Raw genomic sequence first — 23,591 nt, forward strand, 5'->3', positions numbered from 1 at the left:
AGTTGCAGCTGACTTACACTCTCCCATGTTGAACTTCATAAGCACTTCCTTTGCATACTTTTCTTGGCACACAAATATTTCATTCTTCTTTTGTTGCACTTGCATACCAAGAAAAAATGTCATCTTTCCAAGGTCTGTCATTTCAAAAACATTTTCCATTTCTTCTTTAAACTTGTCAATCATCTCCTTACAATTTCCTGTAACAAATAAGTCATCAACATACAGAGATATCATAAGTATATCTTCATTCACCTTTTTAATATATAAGGTGTACTCACTCAGACTTTTCACAAAGCCTAAGCTCATTAAATGTGCATCAATTCTGCTATACCAAGACCTTGGTGCTTGTTTCAAACCATATAATGCCTTTTTCAGTAGATAAACCTTGTCTTCTTGTCCTTGAAGAGCAAAACCTTCTGGCTGTTCCACAAAAATTTCTTCCTCCAAATATCCATTCAAAAATGCTGATTTTACATCCAATTGATGTATAAGCCAGCCCTTTTGTGCAACTAGTGCTAGCAGCAATCTTATTGTGTCTAACCTGGCAACTGGGGCAAATGTTTCAGAGAAATCCACCCCAAACATCTGAGCATATCCCTTGACAACAAGTCTTGCCTTGTACTTGTTCACAGAACCATCGGGATTGAACTTGGTTCTATAAACCCACTTTACTCCAATGGCCTTCTTATGACTAGGTCTATCCACCAACTCCCACGTCTGATTTTTTTCAATCATTTTGAGCTCCTCTTCCATAGCATTTATCCATTTTTTGTCAGTTGCAGCCTCTTCATATCCACCAGGTTCCATGACAGCAACATTACACCTTTGATAGATGTCAGAAAGCAATCTTGTTCCTCTGACAGGTTCATCATCCACATCTTCATTCTCCTCCTGCAATCCAAGGTCATTGTTGCCTTTCCAGTTCAAACAATCAAATTGTTCAAGGAATTTGTTGTCTTTCCAGCTCCAACAGTCAAACTCCAAGAATTTCACATCCCTGCTAACAATGACTTTGTTTTTGTGTGGAAGATAGATCCTGTAGGCCTTTGAAATCAAGCTATAGCCTACAAAAATTCCAGGTTCTGCTTTCTTGTCCAATTTGTCTCTCTTAATATGAGGAATATAAGAGAAACACAAGCAACCAAATATCTTTAAATTAAAGAGCTCAGGTTTGTAACCGTACCATGCTTCAAAAGGCGTTCTCTGTTGTAAAGCTTTTGTTGGCAATCTATTGAGTAAAAACACTGCAGTATTTACAGCCTCTGCCCAGAATTTTTTAGGCAAATCTTTGTCATGAAGTAAGCACCTAGCCATCTCCATAATTGTCCGATTTTTCCTTTCTGCGGTGCCATTTTGCTGAGGTGAATAAGGGGCTGTAAGCTGGTGTTCTATACCTGTATCTTCACAAAACTTGTTAACTTTTTTGAAGTATATTCAGTTCCATTGTCGGATCTGATCATCTGCATTTTGCACTTGCTTTGATTTTCCACCAAAGTTTTAAACTTCCAAAAAATGTCAGCAACTTCATATTTAAACTTCATAAAATATATCCAACACATTCTTGTCATGTCATCAATGAAAATAATATAATACCTACTGCCATTCAATGATGGTGTGCTCATAGGTCCTCCAACATCTGTATGTATCAATTGTAGATTTTGTATAGCCCTCCAAGTCTTGTTTTGTGGAAATGGGAGTCTTGTTTGCTTTCCATACTGACAAGCAATGCATGTAGGAGATTCTTCTTCTATATCAGGTAAGCCTCTGACCATGTTATTCTTCTTCAAGAATATTAGAGCACTGTGGTGAAAATGGCCCAATCTTTTATGCCAAAGTATTGTATTGCTGACCTCTTTGTGCACTGCAGCATGTTCTTCACTCATGAAGTCCAAAGCAAAGCTTTTTCTTTTCATTCTAACTTTAAATACTTCCTTGCCTGCTGAATCTTTGATTATGCAGTTTTTATCTTCAAACAACACCTTATAACCTTTTTCAAGCAATTGAGGAACACTCAACAGGTTTTGGTTAATTTCTGGAACATATAAAACATCTGAAATTAGTTTCAAACCTGTTTGACCTTCAATTGCCACTGTTCCTTTGCCTTTTACTGCAATATATGCTCCATTACCTACTCTGACTTTAGAAAGTGCAGTTTTGTCAAGTTCTTTAAAGAGCTCTCGATCATAACTCATATGATTTGTGCAACCACTGTCTATGAGCCAACTTTCTGTGGAGCTATTGGCAGCAAAGCATGTAACAGCAAACAATTGTTCCTCTTGTGGTTGATCCTCAGCAACCTTAACTTCTCCTTGTTGTTGATGAGATTTGCAAATCTTTTCCATGTGCCCTAGCTGCCCACACTTATGACACTTTACATCAGGTCTCCACCAGCACCTTTTTTGTGGATGATTGGTTTTTTTACAATGAGGACAAGGTGGAAAAACCTGATTATCATTACTCTTGTTGATCTTGTTTAATCTTCCAGGTTTGGTGTAATTGTTCTGCTTCTTTTTCTGTTTATTGCCATTGCTCTGGAATTGGACTTGAAAAGCACCCTCCACAGATCCTTCTTGCCTCATAAGTCTTCTTTGCTCTTGGGCCTGTAAGGCATGCATCACCTCTGCCAAAGTGATTTTAGATAGATCCTTTGTGTTCTCCAAGGTAGCTATAGAAGCTTCATATCTCTCTGGTACTGATACAAGAATTTTTTCAACAATTCTTGAATCAGAAAAAACGGTGCCCAGCAATCGTACTTTGTTGGCAATGCCAAGCAATGTATTTGAGTACTCTTTTATGGTGTCTGATTCTTTCATTCGCTGCAGCTCAAATTCTCTCATTAAATTCAATACTTGCATGCTTCTAATCCTCTCATCTCCTGCATATTCTTCCTTCAAGTAATCCCAAATTGCTTTTGCTGTGTTGTGAGACATGATCCTGGTGAAAATTATTTTTGAAACACCAGAAAATAAACATGCCTTTGCCTTTGCTTTTCTGGTTTTTTTCTCCTTGTAGGTTTTCATCTGGGCTATAGTGGGGTTGTCGGGCAGCGGAGCAATTTCGTAATCCTCCTCCACTGCTTCCCAAAGATCCAAAGCCTCTAGGAAGTTCTGCATTTTTATGGCCCAGAGATCATAGTTATCTCCATCAAAGATAGGAGGAGCAACTTGAGAGAAACTTGTTTCAGCATCCATACAAAGCCCTCTTAGATATCCATCTGCTGAACATGTCAAAACATTCTTTCGATTTGTACATCGGAGCTGTGTGTCCCGCACCCTGAAATTATTGGATTAAAAAATAATAAAACAAAAAACTACCAAAGATTTACACACACACGTGAGCCACAAGTGTAACAAGGAGAATGAGATACTTGCCTTCACAGTTGCAAATGTCATTTGATTAGAGTAAGTCCTTGTGTATCTACATGTAGTAATAAAACACTAACATTAAGTGCAATATTTAATTATGTTTTAATATATATTAAGCATGGTTAAATATAACTACATTCTTGCTCTGCATGGTATTGTTGGAAGACAATAACCTAAGAGATATGATTCAAATTGTGGTAAGAAAAAAAATAAAATTATACCCTCCAACTTGTCCATTTGAATTCCATGGCCTCCAATCATCAACAATAGAGTAGTTTAAAGATCTTATCCATTCTTGAGTTCCCAAGAAAGGAACCACCATGTCATGATCGCCACTGTTATTTGACACAAGAAATTTGAATTATATATAGTTAATTTGTTGTATAGTTTTACCTTATGCAACATGAGAGCATAGAGAAAGAACATTGACCTGTATATTAATGAACGATAGCCTTTTCTACTAAGATTTGCGTGGTATTCAATGCTGCTTGAAATATCGGACTTGAAACCTTCATCATGATTACAACGAATCCATGTTCCTATACTTCCCTGCAATGCATGCATTTGTAATTGTTATATAATGTAGTAAGCATGTGTAAAGGAAAATGAAAAGCAGTGAGTTGTATGAACTCACCTTGCGAACATTAAGTGCAGTTCGAACATTATCATCATTTGCCCAATAAGCAGATAGGAATGATGTATAAGTCTAATAATGGAAAGGAAACAAACATCATTTCCAAATACATGGGAAGGAAAAACAGTAATTAGAGAACATCTGTCATTCAATTAAAGCATGAACATTACCGGACATGTTACGTCTGGCAATTTGAGATCAGTTTTCAAGAAATGCTTGCCAGGAAATTTCTCAATTAGGGATCTTCTCAAAGGAGGTGTAGAATGATCGAACTCACACAACGGTTCCAAAATATTGTAATGAGAAAGTCCTGATACAAGCTGTGGCAGTGGAATTCTTAAATTGGATACAATTTTCTAAGAGTTAGAAGAAAACAAAAGTCTAGAAACATAGATTCTCATCTAACCATAAGTAATAGATAAATCTAGAAATTGCAACTATATAATTCTAGATAGTTCTAAAAGTTAAGAAAATCTAAAATTGTAAACTGATCCAACATATATAAAATAGAAAATACATGAAAAGTAATATAATTTTCTAACCTACCTCAATTGTCCTAGATTTGGTACATTGTTACTAAAACAATCTCTTAAACTATCATAACAAAACAATTAACGTTTACTATTTTCTCTAAAATTCTAAGTATGGTAACAAAATTAGTTTGTTTATTTATAGGACATAGAAAATATTTTAGAAACAACAATAATTCTAAAAGTTTCTCAAAATCCAATCAAGACGAAGATTTTCAATGTGATATTTGCAACAAAGTCAAATAACTTAGAAAGGGATTGTTACATTAGTGCAGTAAAGGAAAACGACATCGGTTATTTTTGTTTATACGCATCGGTTCCTGAACCGAGGTATATACAGGCGAGGAAAAAACAGGTAGTCGTTTTGCCTCAGTTCTGAACCGAGGTAGTATGTGGGGGTCTTTTTCCTCGATTGGTTTCAAACCGAGGTGGTAGATGCCTTTATTTTATTTTTATTTTTTTTTCAAAAAATGGGGACTTTTGTTTTTCAAAATATTTTCTTTTCCTTTTTTATCTAGGACAACGGAGGCGGCGACGAAATAGCCAAAGACAGCGAGGAACGACCGAAGGCAATGACGAACGGCCGAAGACAGCGAAGAATGCCCAAAGACGGGACGAATAGCTGATGGCAACGACTTACGACCAAAGGCGACAATGAACAACGTAGTTCACGCTAGAGAAGTAGAGGCAGCGACGACGACCAACAGTGGAGGCAACGACGACGACCGATGGTGGAGGCAGCAACGGCGGAGCTAGTTGAGGATGGTGAGTTTGAGGTTAAGTTTGTTTGGTGGGAGTTGACGATGGTGGTGGTGAGAAGGTTGTGGAAGGGGAGAATGAAAGCGGAGAATGAAAGGTTTGAAATTTAAAAATTGAAGAAGTTATTACCTCGTTTAAGTAGACAACTGAGGTAATAAGACTCTACTGCCTCAATTCTAAACACAACTGATGCGTAAACCTTTCAAAAAAATTCAAAAAAAATTATAAATGGCAAAATTTAAAGATATTTCTAAATATAGGCATCGGTTCGCGGTTAAACCGAGGCATAAAAGCCTTATGACATCGGTTCAAATGGAACCGAGGCAGTAGAGGTTGACAAAATTGATTTGAAACATTCAGATACAGAGGTTGTTAGCTTTTGGCAAGACATACTGCCTCGGTTCTGCACAGAACCGAGGCAGTAGGCCTATTTTGAAAAGGCTGACAGGTGAAAAGGTTGATTTACAAAGGAAAAACAGAGTTTTTTTGCCTCGGTTGGTCAGAGAACCGAGACAATATACCCCTTAGGCATTGGTTCCAATTGAACCGAGGCATATAGTTTCGCAAAAATTATGAAATTGACACCGCGTTTTGATACGCTTCGGTTTTTTTTGAAATCGAAGTGTAATGTGCGAGTTAAAAACCTCTTTTTTTTACTAGTGTTAGTATCACAAAGAAACACAAATGTTAGTACTGTAACAAATTTAGTTCTTACAAAAAAAATAAAGATAAAAGAATTTCATCAAAGAACATGATTGTGAACAACACATTTTATGCTATATGAGATTTCACAGGAAAAAAATAAGTGAAAGTTGGTACTTCAAACCAAATTCAATAATCGCATTATCAAATACATGATCATATTTAAAAATATTGATGGTTCTATCGGTTAAATATATTATTGTTATTTTATATTTATTTTTTATCTTTTGTTAGTTTGTTATTATTTCTTATTTGTATTTTGAACTTAATCCATATTTCTTCTATTATAAATAAAGGATTTTATACTAAAGATAAAAGATAAATATAAAATAAATATAATATATCTAACACTATCAAAGCGAAAGTTGAATTGAGGAACACTGCTCTAGTGGAGTTAAAAGGTAAAGTCATTGTTATTGTGGAGATAAAGAAAGGTATAAAGACTCATCAAAGAAGTCTTTCTAGTTCTAAATCTTAAAAGATTCTCTTGAGCACTGACTAATCATGAAACAATGTTACACTCTTCACTTTAATGGAGATACATGTGTAAGATACAATAATAAAATATGAGAGATAGGTGAAATTAAAATGGAAAAAATAAATATAAGCTTTTATAGGTAATTCCATGAAAGTCTGTGAAATTAAAATGGAAAAAATAAATATAAGCTTTTATAGGTAATTCCATGAAAGTCTCACCATTGAATGACATCAAGATTTGATCGTGTCAACACTCAAATTTTGAAGTTATTAGACATGATGATAGGTTTACCATACCTAAATGAAAATATGAAATTAGCAAAAGATATCTTATGGGAAGCAATACGTATTACCATTTTCAATAAATACATCATGGAGAGCAAAAGACCTTTTAGAAGTACCATAACTAACTAACAAGTACATTTTCCTTTTTACTAATTAGTTTTTTAAAATGACTTCGATGTACAAAGATTAGAAGTTTTTAGAATATTCAAGAAGTTTAAAGCTCTCATCGAAAAACGACGTGGTAAACATATACAAAATTTTAAGAATTGTTGAGGCAAAAAAAATAACTCACATTAGTTCAATAAGTTTCGTGAGGATGAAAGAATTGAACGACAACATACAAGTACATGTTCTTCACAATAAAATACTTTTAAGAAAGGATAAATTGCACAGTCGTGAAGATCTTCAAAGAATCTCTTGAGCATTAACAAATGATGAAGAAATGTTACACTTTTCATTTAAATGAAGATACATGTGTAAGATATAATAATAATAAGATGAGGTATATGTGAAGTTAAAATGGAGAAAAGAATCATAAGTTAAAATTGAATATAGCATCAAGCAAGTTCCTTGATCCTAGTACAACAAAATTGATGGCTACATCATCAAATCAAGGATTTAGGATGAGAAAAAAATGAGTCAACTCTATACATTAGAACTTAAGAGGTATGATGTTCTTATTATATTTGTATAAGTATATCTTATCTACATAGAAAACAATATGATGATGGAACTAAAAAAATGATGAAAATTTTTTAGATAATCAACCTTAACTTGATGAATTACTTCCTCAACATAAAGAGGTAAGATATCAAAAAGAAAGAATGTTTACCTCTCAAAATAAATATATTGAGACTTCACTAAAGAAGTTCAAGATGCATGGTAAAAAGTTTGTTGTTACTCCATTAGTGACAAATGAAAAGATGCAAAAAGATGATAGAGCATAAGAAGTTGATTAGAGGTGTTTAATCGAAAACTTATTATATCTCACAATCAAAACAATCAAAAGTCAAATATTATGTAAGTTAGAAGTCTTTTATTAAGGTTGATGTAAATCAAGTACACTTTGGAGCAATATTTAAGATATCCCTAAGATATCAAAAAGAAAGGCATTACCGACGGTCCTACTCCGTTGGAAACAACCAAAAGATCATCGGTTATACCTATTATCGACATATTAGCGACGGTCAATTTTTCGTCGGTAAATCGTTTGTCGCTAACAATTACCGACGACTTTTATCTTTCGGTAATTACCAAAAGACAAAGACCTTCGATAATTATCGAAAGGCTAAAGCCTTCGATAGTTACCGAAGGGCAAAGGCCTTTGGTAATTACCTTCCGCAACATAGTTTAGTATATAATACAAATTCATGACAAACTAAAGACTAGTCAATTGAACTAATAGTGATTGGTTGACATGAAGTGAAGATCTAGTTATACCTTCTCACTTGGATTTGGATTCTTTTTCATAAACATAAAAAATCAATAGCTAAAACAATTTACATGACAATTATAAAAATTACAAATCAATCAACAAGACGTGAAAGAATACTTAAAGAAATGAAAGAACAACAAAATAACTTATTATCATATGATAACGAGCCAGCTATGACAATAAAAAAAATAATTCATTACATCATCAAGAAACAAATCATATATTTATTAAATATCACTTCTCATAGGAGTACAATCAAACAAACAAATTCAAACTATAGGACAAAAAAACTGAGTTGAAAACATATTCACCGAGGTATCATCCAAAGTCAAGTTTATATAATTTATGCTTGAAGTCGTCTAAATTTGCATTAAGTAATATTAAATTTGATACATAGTTCTAGAAGTTACATGAAAAAAACATCTAAAAATAAAGATATTATGCTAGAAAGACAAATAATAGGTAAAACCTTAAAATTGTAACGTTAAGATAGTTACAAATAAGAAAATGTAAAATCATCTAAAAAAATTGTAGAATTAGTGGCTCAAGTATATAAATAGGTAAAGCTTATTGTAACATACATGAAAGATCAATATAAACTCCTCCAGATTAATAATTATATCCAAAACTATCTTCTATAACTTATATTTACTACATTACTATTCACTCAACTAAACATGTCTAACATAACAACTACCTTTTTTTTCTCTTCAAATTTTAACCGAAATAATAGTTGACCTTAGGATTTTTTATTATTTCACAAAAAATTATACTCACCAAAATTTTATAAGAAAATAATAAATAAATAAAAAAGAAGGAGAGTGTTTACCTTATGGAATGAGTCCATATCTTTATAGCATAATACATTTTCGGAGTCCACATCGACGTAGTTTCCTTTACAATTTTTTTGTAGAGACTGTTCATAAAATAAGAAAATTCCTTAGTATTTGATTTTCTTATTAGTACAATACTTAAAATTAGAAATTAAAATAGAAATATCATGAATTAAAATAAAATAAAATCACCTCAAATAGTTCATCAGAAATAAGTGCCATTCCATGAGCAAAAGGGATTGCATAGTTTCCGTCCCTTCTAGTTGTCATCGGATTCCCCAAAAGGTACCCCTAAAGAAAATAAAAACGCTTCATTATCAGAAAATAAGTTGTTATATAAAAATTTATTTGATGCCACCTTTTATTATTAAAAATAAATATTTTCTTTTTCATTTGTTATGCAATTCCATTTTTAGCTTTTGCTAAGAATCTTATTTTCAGGTTTTTCATGATGCATTCTACTATATTACAACAAAGAGCATCTATGGAATTTTGTTATTATAAAAAAGGACAAGTTCTTGAGAATAAAATAAAGATATTATATATATATATATATATATATATATATATATATATATATATATATATATATATATATATATATATGTATGGGTTTGTTAACGCGCGTACGTCTGTTTTTTAGTTTGTATATTTTAACCATGTGTACTGGGTTTTAGTAGACAAAAATACATTTATATATTATAAATTTTAAGTTTTAAGGTTAATGGTATTTTAATAATAAGTTATATATATATTCAAACAAAGTTTTAAATTTGTACTTTTTAAAAAATATTGATATTGATAAGGTTGGTAGATTCTTCATTACCTTTATTTATTGATTTGACATGTTCTATTGAAAATTAAGTGTAAACTAATTTTTTATCTTGTTATTCTTGACTATGAAGATATTTTTTTTTTTGTTTATAATATTTTGAATCTCCATTTTAGTTTAACTTTTTCTAGTTTCATCATAGTCGAAAGAAACTCTTAATTTTTCTCATATATATCAGTATAATAAAATCATTAAATAGAAATCAATTTTAGATTAAAAATAATTAATCATTATATTGCCTACTTAAATATCATTTTATAAACCAAATAAAAATCAAATAAAAAAATAATTAATCACTAAATTGACTAACTTTAAAAACATTGCTTATGACATGAAAGTGAAAGAAAGTAACATATTAACTTTTTATAAAGAAAGTGTTTTCTTTTTAAAATTATTCTTTTTAATATTTTTTATCTGTTATTCTTGATTATGAAGATTTTTTTTGTTTATATTATTTTGAATCTTCATTTTAGTTTAAAATTTTCTAGTCTTACAGTTGAAATAAACTTTTAATTTATTTTCATAACACTACAATAAATTCCTTAAATAATAAAATCATTAAATAGAAATCAATTTTAGATAAAAAGAATTAGTCCTTATATTAAGTAATTTAATATTATTTATAAATTAAAAGTTTTTAATATCTAAAATAGTCTCTATCATAAACAAAAAAATTATAATTAACTGTGATAATCTAAATTGATTTCTAATATTACTTACCAAAATTTTAACTATTAAAAAATTAGTGTCTAAATGAGTCTCTAGCTAAAATCTTTGATAACTAATATTAAAAATTAATTTAACTTTAATTTACTAATTAATTATAATTTTTTTCATAATAGAAACTATAAATACTAAAATTTTAAATTTATAAAATAATAATTTATTGAATAAGTATTTTGATTTGAAAAATTAATTATTATTTAATGTTTATTAACACCATAGAAAATAGATACATTTTTCTCGGATTAGTTTTCTATGTTAAGATATGTCAAATATTTTGTTAGCTATAATTTAAACATTGTTATAATTTGTGCAGATGTCATTCTTTTAATAAATGAGGAAACATATAATCCTTGTATGATATATATGGTATACTAATCTTTGAACTAAGACATCAGAGTTATTTTTTAAACCTTTTTATAATGTATCAGATCCAAACACTGATATCCTCTATAATATAGAAATCAATACTTTTTTTTTTCACTGAATTATTTTGATGGCTCCTTCCGATAAAAATCAATTATAGAAACATACTCTGGGACTTTCGTGGCTTCCAAGAGTCATATTTCTACTATTTCCAGATTTGTGACCAAGTTAGGTATATCTAACTCTGCCCTTAATCTTTCTACTGATTATATGACTTGTGATCCTCATAAATTTACTAATGTTTCTCCTAATTGTTCTAAAATTGTTATTATAATGCCAATGGAGGCTCATCTCCTATTGAAAGTGTAGGTACTATGTTTTTTTCACCCTCCTTATCGATTCCTGATGTTTTAGTTGTTCCTACACTATAACTTTATCTCCGTCAACAAGTTAATCAAATTGGATTCTTGTGTTGCCTTGTTTTACCCAACTCATTGTCTTTTTCAGAACATTCATTCCAATGAGAAGATTGTGAGTGGTTGAGAGAGTGAAGGATTGTGTTATCTTTAAAATATCTTACAGCAAACCCATAAAAGAGCATTGGTTTGTCTTGCAAATGATCACATACAAGATAAAATCAAAAAGGAAATTTGGTTATGGCATAGATGGTTGGGACATCCCTCTTTTGGTTATTTAAAAAAAATATTTCCATCATTATTTCATAAATGCAATATTTCTGAATTTCTTTGCGAAACTTGTGTTATGGCAAAAGGTCACCATGTTGTGTTTCCTTTAAGAAATAAAAAAAAAAACTTATTTTCCTTTTTCATTAGTTCACACAGATGTTTGGGGCCCTGCCTCATAATCTACACATAATAGAAAAAAATGGTTTATCAGTTTTGTTGATGATTGTACTAGGGTAACCTGATTGTTTTTTCTTAAACATAAAAGTGATGTGGTTTGTTCCTTCCATCATATGATTGTTACACAATTTAACACATCTATTAAGGTCATTCGATCAGACAATGGAGGGAAATATTTTAAGACTGAATTAATAAAGTTCATGAACTTTAAAGGCATCTTTCATCAAACTACATGTCCTTATTCACCACAACAAAATGGAGTGGCTGAGACGAAAAATAGACATATATTAGAGGTGACAAGATCACTTTTGATAGATGGTAATGTCCCATCTCATTTATGGGGTGAGGTTGTGAGCTCTACAATTTATTTAATTAATCGAACCCCTTCTAGTGTGCTTAACTTTCGAAGGTCTTTAGATGTGTTGTCTGATCATTGTATCATTCCTTCCATAGTTTATTTACCCCTTTATGTTTTTGAATGTGTTATATATGTTCACTTACACCCACATCAACATACAAAGCTTGAAGAATGAGTTATCAAATGTGGTTTTGTTGGGTATGAATCAACTCAAAAAGGTTATCGTGCTTACTATCCATCATCAAAGAAATTTTATATCTTTATGGATGTGGCATTTAATGAGTATAAGTTTTTTTATGTTGATTCTACACTTCATGGGGCAATGAAAGTAAAGCACATAATCATGATGTTAGTATGCTTGATATCTCAAATATAAAGTTATATTGTGAAGACAAATTATCGTGTGAGGATGATTCTATAGGAAGTGAATCAATCCTAAATATGGACACTTCTTTTATTCATAATACAATGTCTTATGATCATAACCAATTGACTTAATTTTCTCCACAGGTTCGGCTTGACTCTTTAGAGGTATCTTCTGATACTATCTCTAACAATACTAATGTAAATGAAACTAATCATGAACTTGTTTCTCTTGATCCTACCTTTGATAATACTAATTTAGATGAAATCGATCATGAAATCGATTCTTGTCTGCGTGAGACCACCAGCACACCAAACATTGAGTCTACTACTCTTCAATATAATCTTCCACCCCATTCTAACTATGGCCAACCTCCAGCTAAATATGAACCAGACCTTCAAGCCAAAGCTAAATATCCCATTAGTAAATATATATCATCTCACAGGTTATCCCAGTCATATCCATTATTTGTATCTCAATTATCTTCAATTTCTATTCCTAGTAATATAAAGGAAGCTTTGGGAGATCCTAGATGGACCAAATCAATGGTTGATGAGATGACAACTTTAGAAAGAAACAACACTTGGGATCTTGTGTCCTTATCAAGAGAAAAGAAAATTGTGGGCTACAAATGATTATTTACAATTAAGCATAACGCTGATGGAACTATTGAGAGGTATAAAGCATGACTTATGGCTAAAGGTTATGCTCAGTCTTATGGTGTAGATTATCAAAAGATGTTCGCACCATTAGTCAAGCTCAACACTGTGAGAATGATTATGTCACTAGCAGCAAAACAAGATTGACCTCTTCTACAATTTAATGTGAAAAATGTTTTCCTACATGGAGAAATTTTAGAAGAAATTTATATGGATTCTCCACCAAGCATAACAAATTCAATTGGAATGAAAGTTTACAAATTAAAGAAAGTTCTATATGGATTACTAAGTCTATGAAGGCTTTGGCTATAGAGCAAGTAACTTTGATTAAAGCTTATTTTTTAAGAGAGGAAAAGGAAAAATTATAGCTTTGATTATATATGTAGATGACATGATTGTTAGAAGAAATGAACAAAATGAGATTTCTAATTTACAATAATACTTTGCATCTAAATTTGAGATGAAACAACTTGGAAACCTTAAATATTTTTTGGATATTGAAGTAGCTAGATCAAAACATCATATTTTTCTATGTCAAAGAAAATAGACTATTGACCTACTATCGCAAATCGGGCTACTTAAGAGCAAATCAGTTGAAACACTAATTAAACAAAATCTTAAACTCTTTTAATGCTCAAATTCAGCAAGCATAGACAGAGGGATATATAAAAGGCTAGCAGGAAAATTAATTTATTTATCCCATATGCATGACTCACGAAAGCTTCATATGGATGTTGTTGAGAGGATTCTGAGATATTTGAAGTCCACGCCTGGAAAAGAATTTTGTTCTCAAATCATGGAAACTTAAAGCACTAGTACAAAAATAGCGTATAACGTCACGCATTCAACGTCCAATCACTGAATAACCAACGTTAAAAATGACTGTTGGCAGTTTTGTAAATAAATGCAATTATTAAACTTCGTTTAGAATTGTAATTCGACGTAAAAGGATATAAAACGTCCAATGCCACAGAGTTTGACGTCAAAAGGTTAGTGAATTCAATAAAAATTTGAGCGGGAGATTGAAAATTCATTCACTTTATCTTAGCGCGCGAGACACTCTTCTCTTCTCAAACTTTTCTCAAACGAAGTTTGACGACCATCACATGTAATCTTTCTTTCATTTGATACAAATGCATCTTAATTAACTACTTTATGTAAGATTTTTGTTTGCTTTGACCGATTATTTTCGTGCTCTTGTCCTTCATAGGCGCATTCTGCTTTCTATCTCACTAGTGATGAGACTTTATTCCAACGAACCCACCTTTTGAAGGATAGTTTTCGTTTTCGTTTTAAAGAACTTGTTTTTTGAACTTCTTGTTTTTTCTGTTGAACTTGTTTGTTGTTGTTGTTTGATTGTACTTGTTTGTTGTTGGTTATTGTTGTTTGTTGTTGGTTATTGTTGTTTGTTGTTGGTTATTGTTGTTTGTTGTTTATAATACATACACGTTCATAGTTCTTGCTTCATAAAATATCAAAAACTAAAATTTGTTATTTTTCTGCTTTTCAAGACTTGTAGAGTTGTAAAAAAGAATCACAATTAATTAAAAAAAAACAAAAACAAAATTGATTAATGTCGTATATTGACAAAATTCGACGTTAATTTAACGTCAAATTTTTTAAATCCGACGTCAATTTAACGTCAAATTTTTTAAACACGACGTCCATTTAACGTCTCCTGATATGATATTGTTCGCGAATTCGCAGTTAAAAGCCCAAAATATTTGATGTTGTACGCGATTATTCGGCGTTGTACGCGATTTTTGTACTAGTGAAGATAGAAGGGTATACAGATGCAGATTGGGCAAGTTCAAAAGATGAAAGAAGATCTACTTCAAGATACTTTACTTTTGTAGGAGGGAATCTTATAACTTGGAGGAATAAAAAATAGCCTGTAGATCTAGTACTGAAGCAGAATTTAGAGACATGACACTAAGTATATGTGAACTTTTGTGGATTAAAAATGTACTATCAAATTTGGGCTTTAAATCAAATGAAACTGAGTTTTTAATATGACAATACCTCGACTATAACAATTGCTCACAATCTTGTGCAACATGATAGAACAAAGCATGTGGAGATTTATAGACATTTCATCAAAGAGAAGCTTGAAGCTGGAATAATTTCCTTTCCCTTTCTAAGATTAGAATTGCAATTTTGATGTTTTGACCAAAGGAATGTCAAGCAAAGTATTTAATTAATCTCTATTCAAGTTGAGAATGTGTGATATTCGTGCACCAACATGAGTGGGGTGTTAAGAATGTTAAATATTTTGTTAGCTATAATTTAGATATTATTATAATTTGTACATATGTCATTCTTTAAATAAATAATAAATTATAGAATCTTGTATGTATATATATGATACATTAATTTGTGAAATAATACATCAAAATTATTTTTTAAACTTTTTTATACTATGCACATATATTATAACTCTAATTTAAAACATATAGCATAAAAGAATACTTTAAAATGCTAACCTGGATATTTATCCTTGGAAACCCTTTTTCATTACCTGAAGTAATGAAATATGCTAATACGTAACTATAACAAACTACAGTAATTTAATGATATGATTTACATTCCAGACGTCACCAATTAACGGTCTAATGATTGTTAATGTGAGGTTCTAATTTTTTTCAATCATTTAAAACATTTTACCTTGTGCAATTTCTTGAACAATTGCTGGAACGGGAATGCCAGAATATGAATCACCAGCAATGTAAACTTCGTTTGACACAAATTTTGGATGACCAATTAACCACTACAAACAATGAAGCATGATTGTGATTGACTAACAAATGTAGCTGCAAACACAAATAAAAACAAAGAAAAAACAAGGATTCTAAATAAAGAAACAAAATTTGGATGAATACCTTCCTCAGAAATTGATGGGCTTGACGAGCTAACAACGTTCCACTAGTTTGAGCAGCAAGTTCTGTTGTGGCATAAGTAAAGCCTGTGAAAACAGGCAAGTCTACATATATAATGTTACTAACCTACCAAGAGGACAAAAAACCATAAGAAAGACCGAATTTGAAAGCAGAAAATGTATTTTTCCTTTGTTAAATATATGAGGAGAAATGTTTTCTTTAGTGTAATTTGATGATAATGTAGACTAGCACCTTGTTCCATGATTGATTCCTGAAGATCAAGTTGGGTGGACCTCCATTGTACTCCTCCTGTTTTAATGCAAGTGGACCTGTATCACCCATACAGAGTAAACATTGTTTTTTTCTCATTCTAAGCGCAAAATGAAAAGGAAAATAAACGGTGTGTTACCTATTTCAAGAAAAAGGGCACTTAGGCCTGAGCAACCAGGGCCACCGGATAGCCAAAGCAGGAGAGGATCTTCCTTGGGGTTGTTATCTGACTCAATGAAGTAGTAAAATGTCTGCACATCCTCTGATTCTCCCACTCCCACATACCTTTCGTTTCATCAGTTTCAACCAAATGTTTTCCATCTCATAACCCAAAACTTAAACCATATATAGGATTAGTAGTTAGCAGCAAGGGTTTAACTTACCCAGTTTCAAGAACAAAAGGAAGGGGTCCCTCGAATCCTGGAAGGAACTTCACTCTGGAGGCACAAGAGGCTGGTTCAATAGAATAGTATGATAAAAGAAGTAGGAAAAGTAGAATACCACGGTCAACCAGATATGAAGAAATGACACTTGACTTCAACTTTCCCATTTTCTATGCTCTTTTCTCAACCTTTTCTCTCATCACTTTCATGTTTTATAGCTTGAGCTAGCTTACAACTTTCCTGGTGAGCCGAGGATTGAGATAAGGACAGAAGTAAAAGCCACTCAATTTCAATCCGTATCCTATCATTGCATTCATGTGGGCTACGTGTGAATTCGATAAATCAAATCCAGTTTTTGGCCCAATCTAATGTTGCATTGCATGCCTAAAAGTTGGGTTCTTCAAAATTTTAGTCCATAAAATTTTTTTTACCTATTTTTCAGATTTTTTATTAGATTTTAGCTGTAGTGATTGAATTTGAAGGGTTTAATAATTGTGACTTTGGTATCTACGGTAATGCTGTATTAATTTCTGGGAGACGAAATCAGTCACTTAAGATATGCGGTATTGAATTGGACACCTATAACGGCATCTCTTACAAGATTTATTATAAGTTCTTACTTTTAATTGAGTTTCATGGTGTCAAGTTATTTTTAAGAGGATTTTTATAATTGTACTTTAATATAAGGGATTTATAACATTTATTATTTTATTAATATTTTATTTGATTATTGAAATAAATACATATTTTCTAAAAGGTAATTTCTTTTATGATTTAGAGTTTTATTTAAGACTTTGAATTTTAGTTTTAATATCATGTGAGCATATTTTAATAAAGTCGAATATACGTATGTTTTTACTTTCTCATAAACACTTCAAGTTATTTCACATTTTTAAATTAGAAAGTCTTTGATACTAGTCTTCCAAAAAAACAAAATAAAAAGAACGTGTCAACAAATATTCAAGTTAGCTAAATACATCGGATAACAATAGATGTATTAATAATGATGAAATAATGTATTAATTATTTTTCAATAGTGCTATTTATAGTAAATTATTAGGCCTGATTTGTAGAGATAATTATTAGAATAAAGGGCAGATTTGTAAAACACCATACTCAGACATTTACTCTCTCTTATTAAAAGTAGGGTTAAATATGTTTTTAGTCCCTAAACTATTGGCCGTTTCTGGTTTTCGTCCTTGTTTCAAAGTAAGGTACAATTTGGTCCTCATTCTTTTCGAAACGTTCGTTTTAGTCCTTGAAATTTTGGTTTTAGTCCTCATTTGTTGCTAAATGAGGACCAAAATTTTAAACAGTGTTTAGTTTTCGAGGACTAAAACGAACGTTTCGAAAAGAATGAGGACCAAATTGTACCTTACTTTAAAACAGGGACGAAAACCAGAAACGGCCAATAGTTTAGGGACTAAAAACATATTTAACCCTTAAAAGTAATATGTGCACGTGTTAGTGAGATAAAACAAAATGCAGAAAGAGAAGTCGAGAATCAGAGAGAAAGAAGGCACTCGAGCTCTGCTAGGGTTTCGACCCTCTTCCTCATATCACCACCACACACGGCGGAGCACCACCAAACACAGAATCAACTGGTCAAAAGCTTGCAAAGGCTAGGTATACTGTATAACTCTTCAAATTTTTATTAAAACATGAAATGAATGATACAATGTATATTTATACACAAAACCCACTACTGTAATAGAAAACAAACTCTATTTTGTTTATTTTTTAACACTCTCCTAAACAAAACGGTAACATAGAACATGATTCTGAAGAAAACAAAATTTTCAACCCTTTTCACCGATTGATCGGTGAAAGCTTCAATTTTTCCACTCCGATCTGCTTTCTAAGTTTTAGAAAGTGTTCCCCTTTCAGTGCTTTGGTGAGAATGTCTGCAATCTGGTCTTCAGATCTGCAGTACACCACCTCTAGCTTCTTTTTGCTGACTTGCTCTCTGATAAAATGAAATCGTGTCTCAATGTGTTTGCTCCTACCATGTGATGTAGGATGCTTAGTCAGGTCAATGGCTGACTTGTTGTCAACAAGCAGTCTGACCTTCCCTCTTCCTTCAATCTTCAGTTCCTTCATCAGTGAGTCAAGCCAGGCTGCTTGACAAGTGGCTTCACATGCCGCAATGTACTCTGCTTCACATGAAGACAGAGCTACAACAGGTTCCTTCGTAGAGCTCCAGGAAATAGGAGCCCCATCAAAGTAGAACACATACCCTGCTGTACTCTTCCTATCACCCTTGTCTCCACACCAATCCGAGTCTGAGTAAGCAGTCACTCTTACCTCTCCTCCTGATCCGTGTTTCGGCAGCAAAATTCCATACTCAGTGGTACCTTTTAGATACCTTAGAATTCTTTTGACAGCATTAAGATGAGAAACTCTGGGATTCTGCATGAATCTGCTGACCAAACCCACACTATAGCTAATATCAGGCCTTGTATTGCACAAGTATCTTAGGCTCCCAACCATTCTTCTATATTCAGTAGGATCAGCAGCTTCTTCCTCAGGATCTTTCTCAAGTTTTATGCCAACCTCTGCTGGAGTAATACCAGAGTTGCACTGAAGCATGTTAAACCTAGTTAACATGTTCAGAACGTATCTGGACTGATGCATCATCATACCCGTATCAGTTGTAGTGAACTCAATCCCAAGAAAGTAACTAAATTTACCCAAGTCACTCATTTCAACTCTTGTAGCATCTGGGCTTTGAAGTTGGTAATTCTTTCATCACTGTTCCCTGTAACCAGCATATCATCCACATACAGGCACACAATCACCATATCTTCTTTGTCTTTCTTCTCATAACACTGAACATACACTCCATGTTCAGACACACACTTTTCAAAACCAATGTTGCTCATGAACCCATCTATCTTTTCGTTCCAAGCCCTTGGAGCCTGCTTAAGCCCATATAGAGCCTTCTTCAACTTGTATACCTTGTCAATGTGCCTCTTGACTTCAAAACCTTGAGGTTGGACAACATAAACTTCCTCTTCCAGATCTCCATTCAAAAAGGCAGACTTTACATCTAATTGATGTAAAGCCCAATTGTTTTGTACAGCAACTGAAACCACTAATCTCACTGTCTCCAATCTGGCCACAGGTGCAAACACCTCTCCATAATCAATTCCAGCTTGCTGCAAAAAACCTTTAGCCACCAACCTGGCCTTGTATCTTGTCACAACCCCTTGAGGGTTTATTTTGGACTTGTAAATCCATTTTAGTGCTATGGGTCTCTTGTTAGGAGGTAATTCTGTCAGCTCCCAAGTCTGGTTCTTCATAATTGACCCAATTTCTTCCTGCATAGCATTGTTCCATCTCTCATCCTTCACTGCCTGCTCAAAGTTAATTGGTTCAGCTTCTGCTATTAAGGCAAAGTGAACAAAATTACCTTCTGATGAGATAGTTGCATCATATGCTAGGTCATAGTCTCTCAAATGAGTTGGCAATTGTGTAACCCGAGAAGACCTCCTAACACTCTCCTCCCTCCTGTATGCCTCTGATTCTGCTGCAGGTTCACTCTCCAACTCAATGGTTGGTTTTTCTTTTTCTTTCACTTCCCACTACCACTCTCCAGTTTCATCAACCTTCACATCCCTGTTGACTGAAGCAGTACCTGTTACAGGGTCATATAACTTGTATCCTCCTGTAACATGATACCCAATCAGACTTAATGGAATTCCTCTATCATCCAGCTTTTTTCTCAACTGTTATGGAACATGTTTATAGCATAGGGACCCAAACACTTTCAGATGCTTCACATCTGGCTTCACTCCTGACCAAGCCTCATCTGGTGTGACACCATTAAGTCTCTTTGTTGGAGACAAATTTAATACATAGGTGGCTGTCATCACAGCCTCACCCCATAAGAAGCTAGGCAACCCCTTACTTTTCAACATGCACCTTACCATGTTTAGAATTGTTCTATTTTTCCTCTCTGCTGCCCTATTGTGCTGAGGTGTGTAGGGAGGAGTAACTTCATGAACAATTCCTTCTTTTCCACAATAATCTCTGAAATCAGTGGAGATATATTATCCTCCTCCATCTGTTCTCAGTATCTTCAATCTTTTTCCACTCTGCCTTTCCACCATATTCTTGAATTGTTGAAAATGTTGCAGCACTTCCCCTTTTCTCTTCAAGAGATAAACCCAACATTTTTTGGTTCAATCATCTAAAAATAGTAGAAAATACCTGCTGTCACCAGATGTTTCTACTTGCATAGGGCCACAAACATCTGAATATATCACTCCTATTTTCTCTGTAGATTTATGGGTAAGAACCTTTGAAAACTGCCACGGGCCTGCTTGCATTGAACACATTCTCTGCAAACAGTTCTGGGAATGTCCACCTTTGATAAGCCAATCACCAATTTCTTCTGACTTAACATAGATAAATCTTTGAAATTCAGATGCCCAAATCTGAGATGCCACATCCACTCATTTTCCTCCTCTGCTACAGTAAAACAGTGATGGTTTACTGCCTCCATCACCAATTTAAATGTTCTGTTTTGTGATAGTTCAGCCTGTATCACCTCTTTTCCCTCTTGATTGAATATGCTCAGGCCATTGTTTTCCATTTTCATCACATAGCCCTTTTGAAGTAGTTGTCCAAGACTAAGTAAATTAGTCTTTAACCCAGGTACATACAGTACCTCTTCAATGACCACTTCTCTACCATCTTCACCCCTCAATGCTACTCTGCCAGAGCATTCTGCCTCCAAACTGCTGTTATCAGCAAATTTGATCTTTCTATTCTTCACTCTCTGCACTCTCACAAACCAGTCTTTTCTTTCAGTCATGTGAGTTGAACAGCCAGAGTCAAGGTACCACACAGTGTTTTTTGGTTGCTTCTCATCATCATAGGCCAACAAAATCACTGCCTCTGAATCTGATTCTTCTTGGACCAGATTAGCCCTCTTAGGTTTATTCTTGGCCCCTTCACCTTTCCAGCACTCCTTTGCATAGTGACCCAACTTCTGGCAGTTATAGTGTTTCACCTTTTTCTTATCAAACTTCCATTCTCCATCAGCATTCTTTGTTTTCTTTTCTTTTCCAGATTCAGTGAACTCTTCTCCTTGCTGGTCCAGAGAATCTTTTCCTTTCTTACCTCCTTTTTCGTCTTTCTTGAAACCCTTTTTTACCTCTCCAATGTGATATGGCCTGCAGGGCCTGTTCCTGACATTGCCTGCGTTCATTAAGGCGTAACTCATGAGCCTCCAGTGAATGCAACAGCTCCTCACTATCAATATCCTCTTTTCTCCGAGTTTCTTCAATGGCAGTCACCACATAGTCAAATCTTGGGGTTAGGGTTCTCAGAACTTTATCTACAATGTACTCATCTGTCACCTTTTCACCACAAGCTCTCATTTTATTCACTAACTCCTGCACCTTATCAAAATACTCAGCCACGGTTTCACTCTACTCCATGATCAGAGTTTCAAACTTCCTCCTTAGAGCTTGCAGTTTCACCTTTGCATTTCTGTCTCCATCACCATAGGTTTTCATCAACATGCCCCAAATCTCCTTTGCAGTGGCTGCATTAGAGATTTTGTTAAAAATCTTTTGACTTACACATTGATACATCAAGAACCTGGCCTTGCTATCCAGTTTCTCCAGCATCTTGTGTTCTTTCTTCTGTTCTTGGGTTGCCTTTTCACTCAACACAGGCACTCCATCTTCAATGATTTCCAACACATCCTGAAAACCAAACACAGCCCACATCTTGATCCACCAATCAGCAAAATGCTTGCCATCAAACACGGGTAGTGACCCTTGAATCCCTCCAATTTCAGCCATCCTTTCTTTCAACACTCTTTCTGAATCTTTGATCTATACACAGTCAAAGAAACCTCCTTTTCTACACTTCTGGATACACACACCTCTAGAACACAGTACCCACTTTTTACACACACCTCAGGACAGCAACCTATGCTCTTGATACCATATTAGAATAAAGGGCAGATTTGTAAAACACCACACTCAGACATTTACTTTCCCTTATTAAAAGTAATATGTGCACATGTTAATGAGAGAAAACAAAATGCAGAAAGAGAAGTCAAGAATCAGAGAGAAAGAAGGCACTCGAGCTCTGCTAGGGTTTCGACCCTCTTCCTTAGATCACCACCACACATGGCGGAGCACCACCAAACACAGAATCAACTGGTCAAAAGCTTGCAAAGGCACTCAGGTATACTGTATAACTCTTCAAATTTTTATTAAAACATGAAATGAATGATACAATGTATATTTATACACAAAACCCACTACTGTAACAGAAAACAAACTCTGTTTTGTTTATTTTTTAACAATAATTATCAAAATTAATTTGTCTATAATAATGTTAGTAAAAATAATTTAGTCTTCTTTGATTTTATTTGTGGCGAAAGATAATGAAAGATGATTTCAGCTAAGATAAGGTTGACATGATACCGTCTCTTGTAGATTGACATAATGTCACTTTTGCAAACTAACATGATGTCGTCTCTCGTTGTAGGTGGTAATATATTTAGATAGGTAATAATGTAAATAAATTGTTATCCATATTGGGCCAATATGATCTCGGAATACTTGGGTAGTCATGGTTTTGGGATGTCATTATATGATTATACTTTTATTATGCGAAGATTGGTATGTTTTTTGATGCATCATTTATGTAAAAAAAAATCGAGATGGTTCCGAATGTACTATTTTGTATAAAACCGAAATAGTATATATATACATAGTATAAATCTTATAATTATTATATAACTTTTGATGCAATGATTTTAATATTATGGTATCAGTAAGTTGGATTAGAAGTAAAGAATGAATTTGAGAAAAGGAAAAGGAAAACAAATAAAGTGAAAGAAAGAGACAAA

At 33.2% G+C, this 23,591-nt stretch overlaps 2 protein-coding genes across 2 annotated transcripts; both read right to left on the minus strand.

Moving 5' to 3' along the window:
- Positions 1-3,180: 3,180 nt before the first annotated feature.
- LOC124824096 (serine carboxypeptidase-like 13) lies at positions 3,181-16,961 on the minus strand. Its single transcript, XM_047296463.2, has 14 exons — positions 16,715-16,961; positions 16,471-16,616; positions 16,314-16,390; positions 16,065-16,187; positions 15,850-15,952; positions 15,669-15,703; positions 9,213-9,311; positions 9,017-9,103; positions 4,170-4,319; positions 4,000-4,071; positions 3,796-3,914; positions 3,587-3,700; positions 3,372-3,417; positions 3,181-3,273 (listed from the first exon to the last, which is right to left on the minus strand). Exons 1-14 carry the CDS (start codon positions 16,879-16,881, stop codon positions 3,181-3,183), a joined length of 1,431 nt encoding a protein of 476 aa, XP_047152419.2. The 5' UTR covers positions 16,882-16,961.
- A 2,452-nt stretch (positions 16,962-19,413) lies between these two features.
- On the minus strand, positions 19,414-22,101 carry LOC148203465 (uncharacterized). Its single transcript, XM_088107612.1, has 4 exons — positions 21,975-22,101; positions 21,066-21,919; positions 20,352-20,442; positions 19,414-20,243 (listed from the first exon to the last, which is right to left on the minus strand). Exons 1-4 carry the CDS (start codon positions 22,099-22,101, stop codon positions 19,414-19,416), a joined length of 1,902 nt encoding a protein of 633 aa, XP_087963738.1.
- Between the last annotated feature and the right edge of the window lie 1,490 nt (positions 22,102-23,591).

The sequence above is a fragment of the Vigna umbellata genome, chromosome 2 (genome assembly GCF_029865625.1).
Source record: "Vigna umbellata cultivar VRB3 chromosome 2, Vumbellata_1.0, whole genome shotgun sequence".
NCBI classification, from domain to species: Eukaryota; Viridiplantae; Streptophyta; class Magnoliopsida; order Fabales; family Fabaceae; genus Vigna; species Vigna umbellata.

Coding starts and splice junctions, on each gene's coding strand:
- LOC124824096 (XM_047296463.2), bottom strand. CDS start 16,881: ATGGGAAAGTTGAAGTCAAGTGTCATTTCTTCATATCTGGTTGACCGT. Junction 16,617..16,714: donor CCTTTTGTTCTTGAAACTGG/GTAAGTTAAACC, acceptor ATGAAACGAAAG/GTATGTGGGAGTGGGAGAAT. Junction 9,312..15,668: donor TTCCAAGGATAAATATCCAG/GTTAGCATTTTA, acceptor TATTTTCTTTAG/GGGTACCTTTTGGGGAATCC.
- LOC148203465 (XM_088107612.1), bottom strand. CDS start 22,101: ATGAGAGCTTGTGGTGAAAAGGTGACAGATGAGTACATTGTAGATAAA. Junction 21,920..21,974: donor GAGAAAAGAGGATATTGATA/GTGAGGAGCTGT, acceptor TAATGAACGCAG/GCAATGTCAGGAACAGGCCC. Junction 20,443..21,065: donor AGGTGGACATTCCCAGAACT/GTTTGCAGAGAA, acceptor GTTCCATAACAG/TTGAGAAAAAAGCTGGATGA.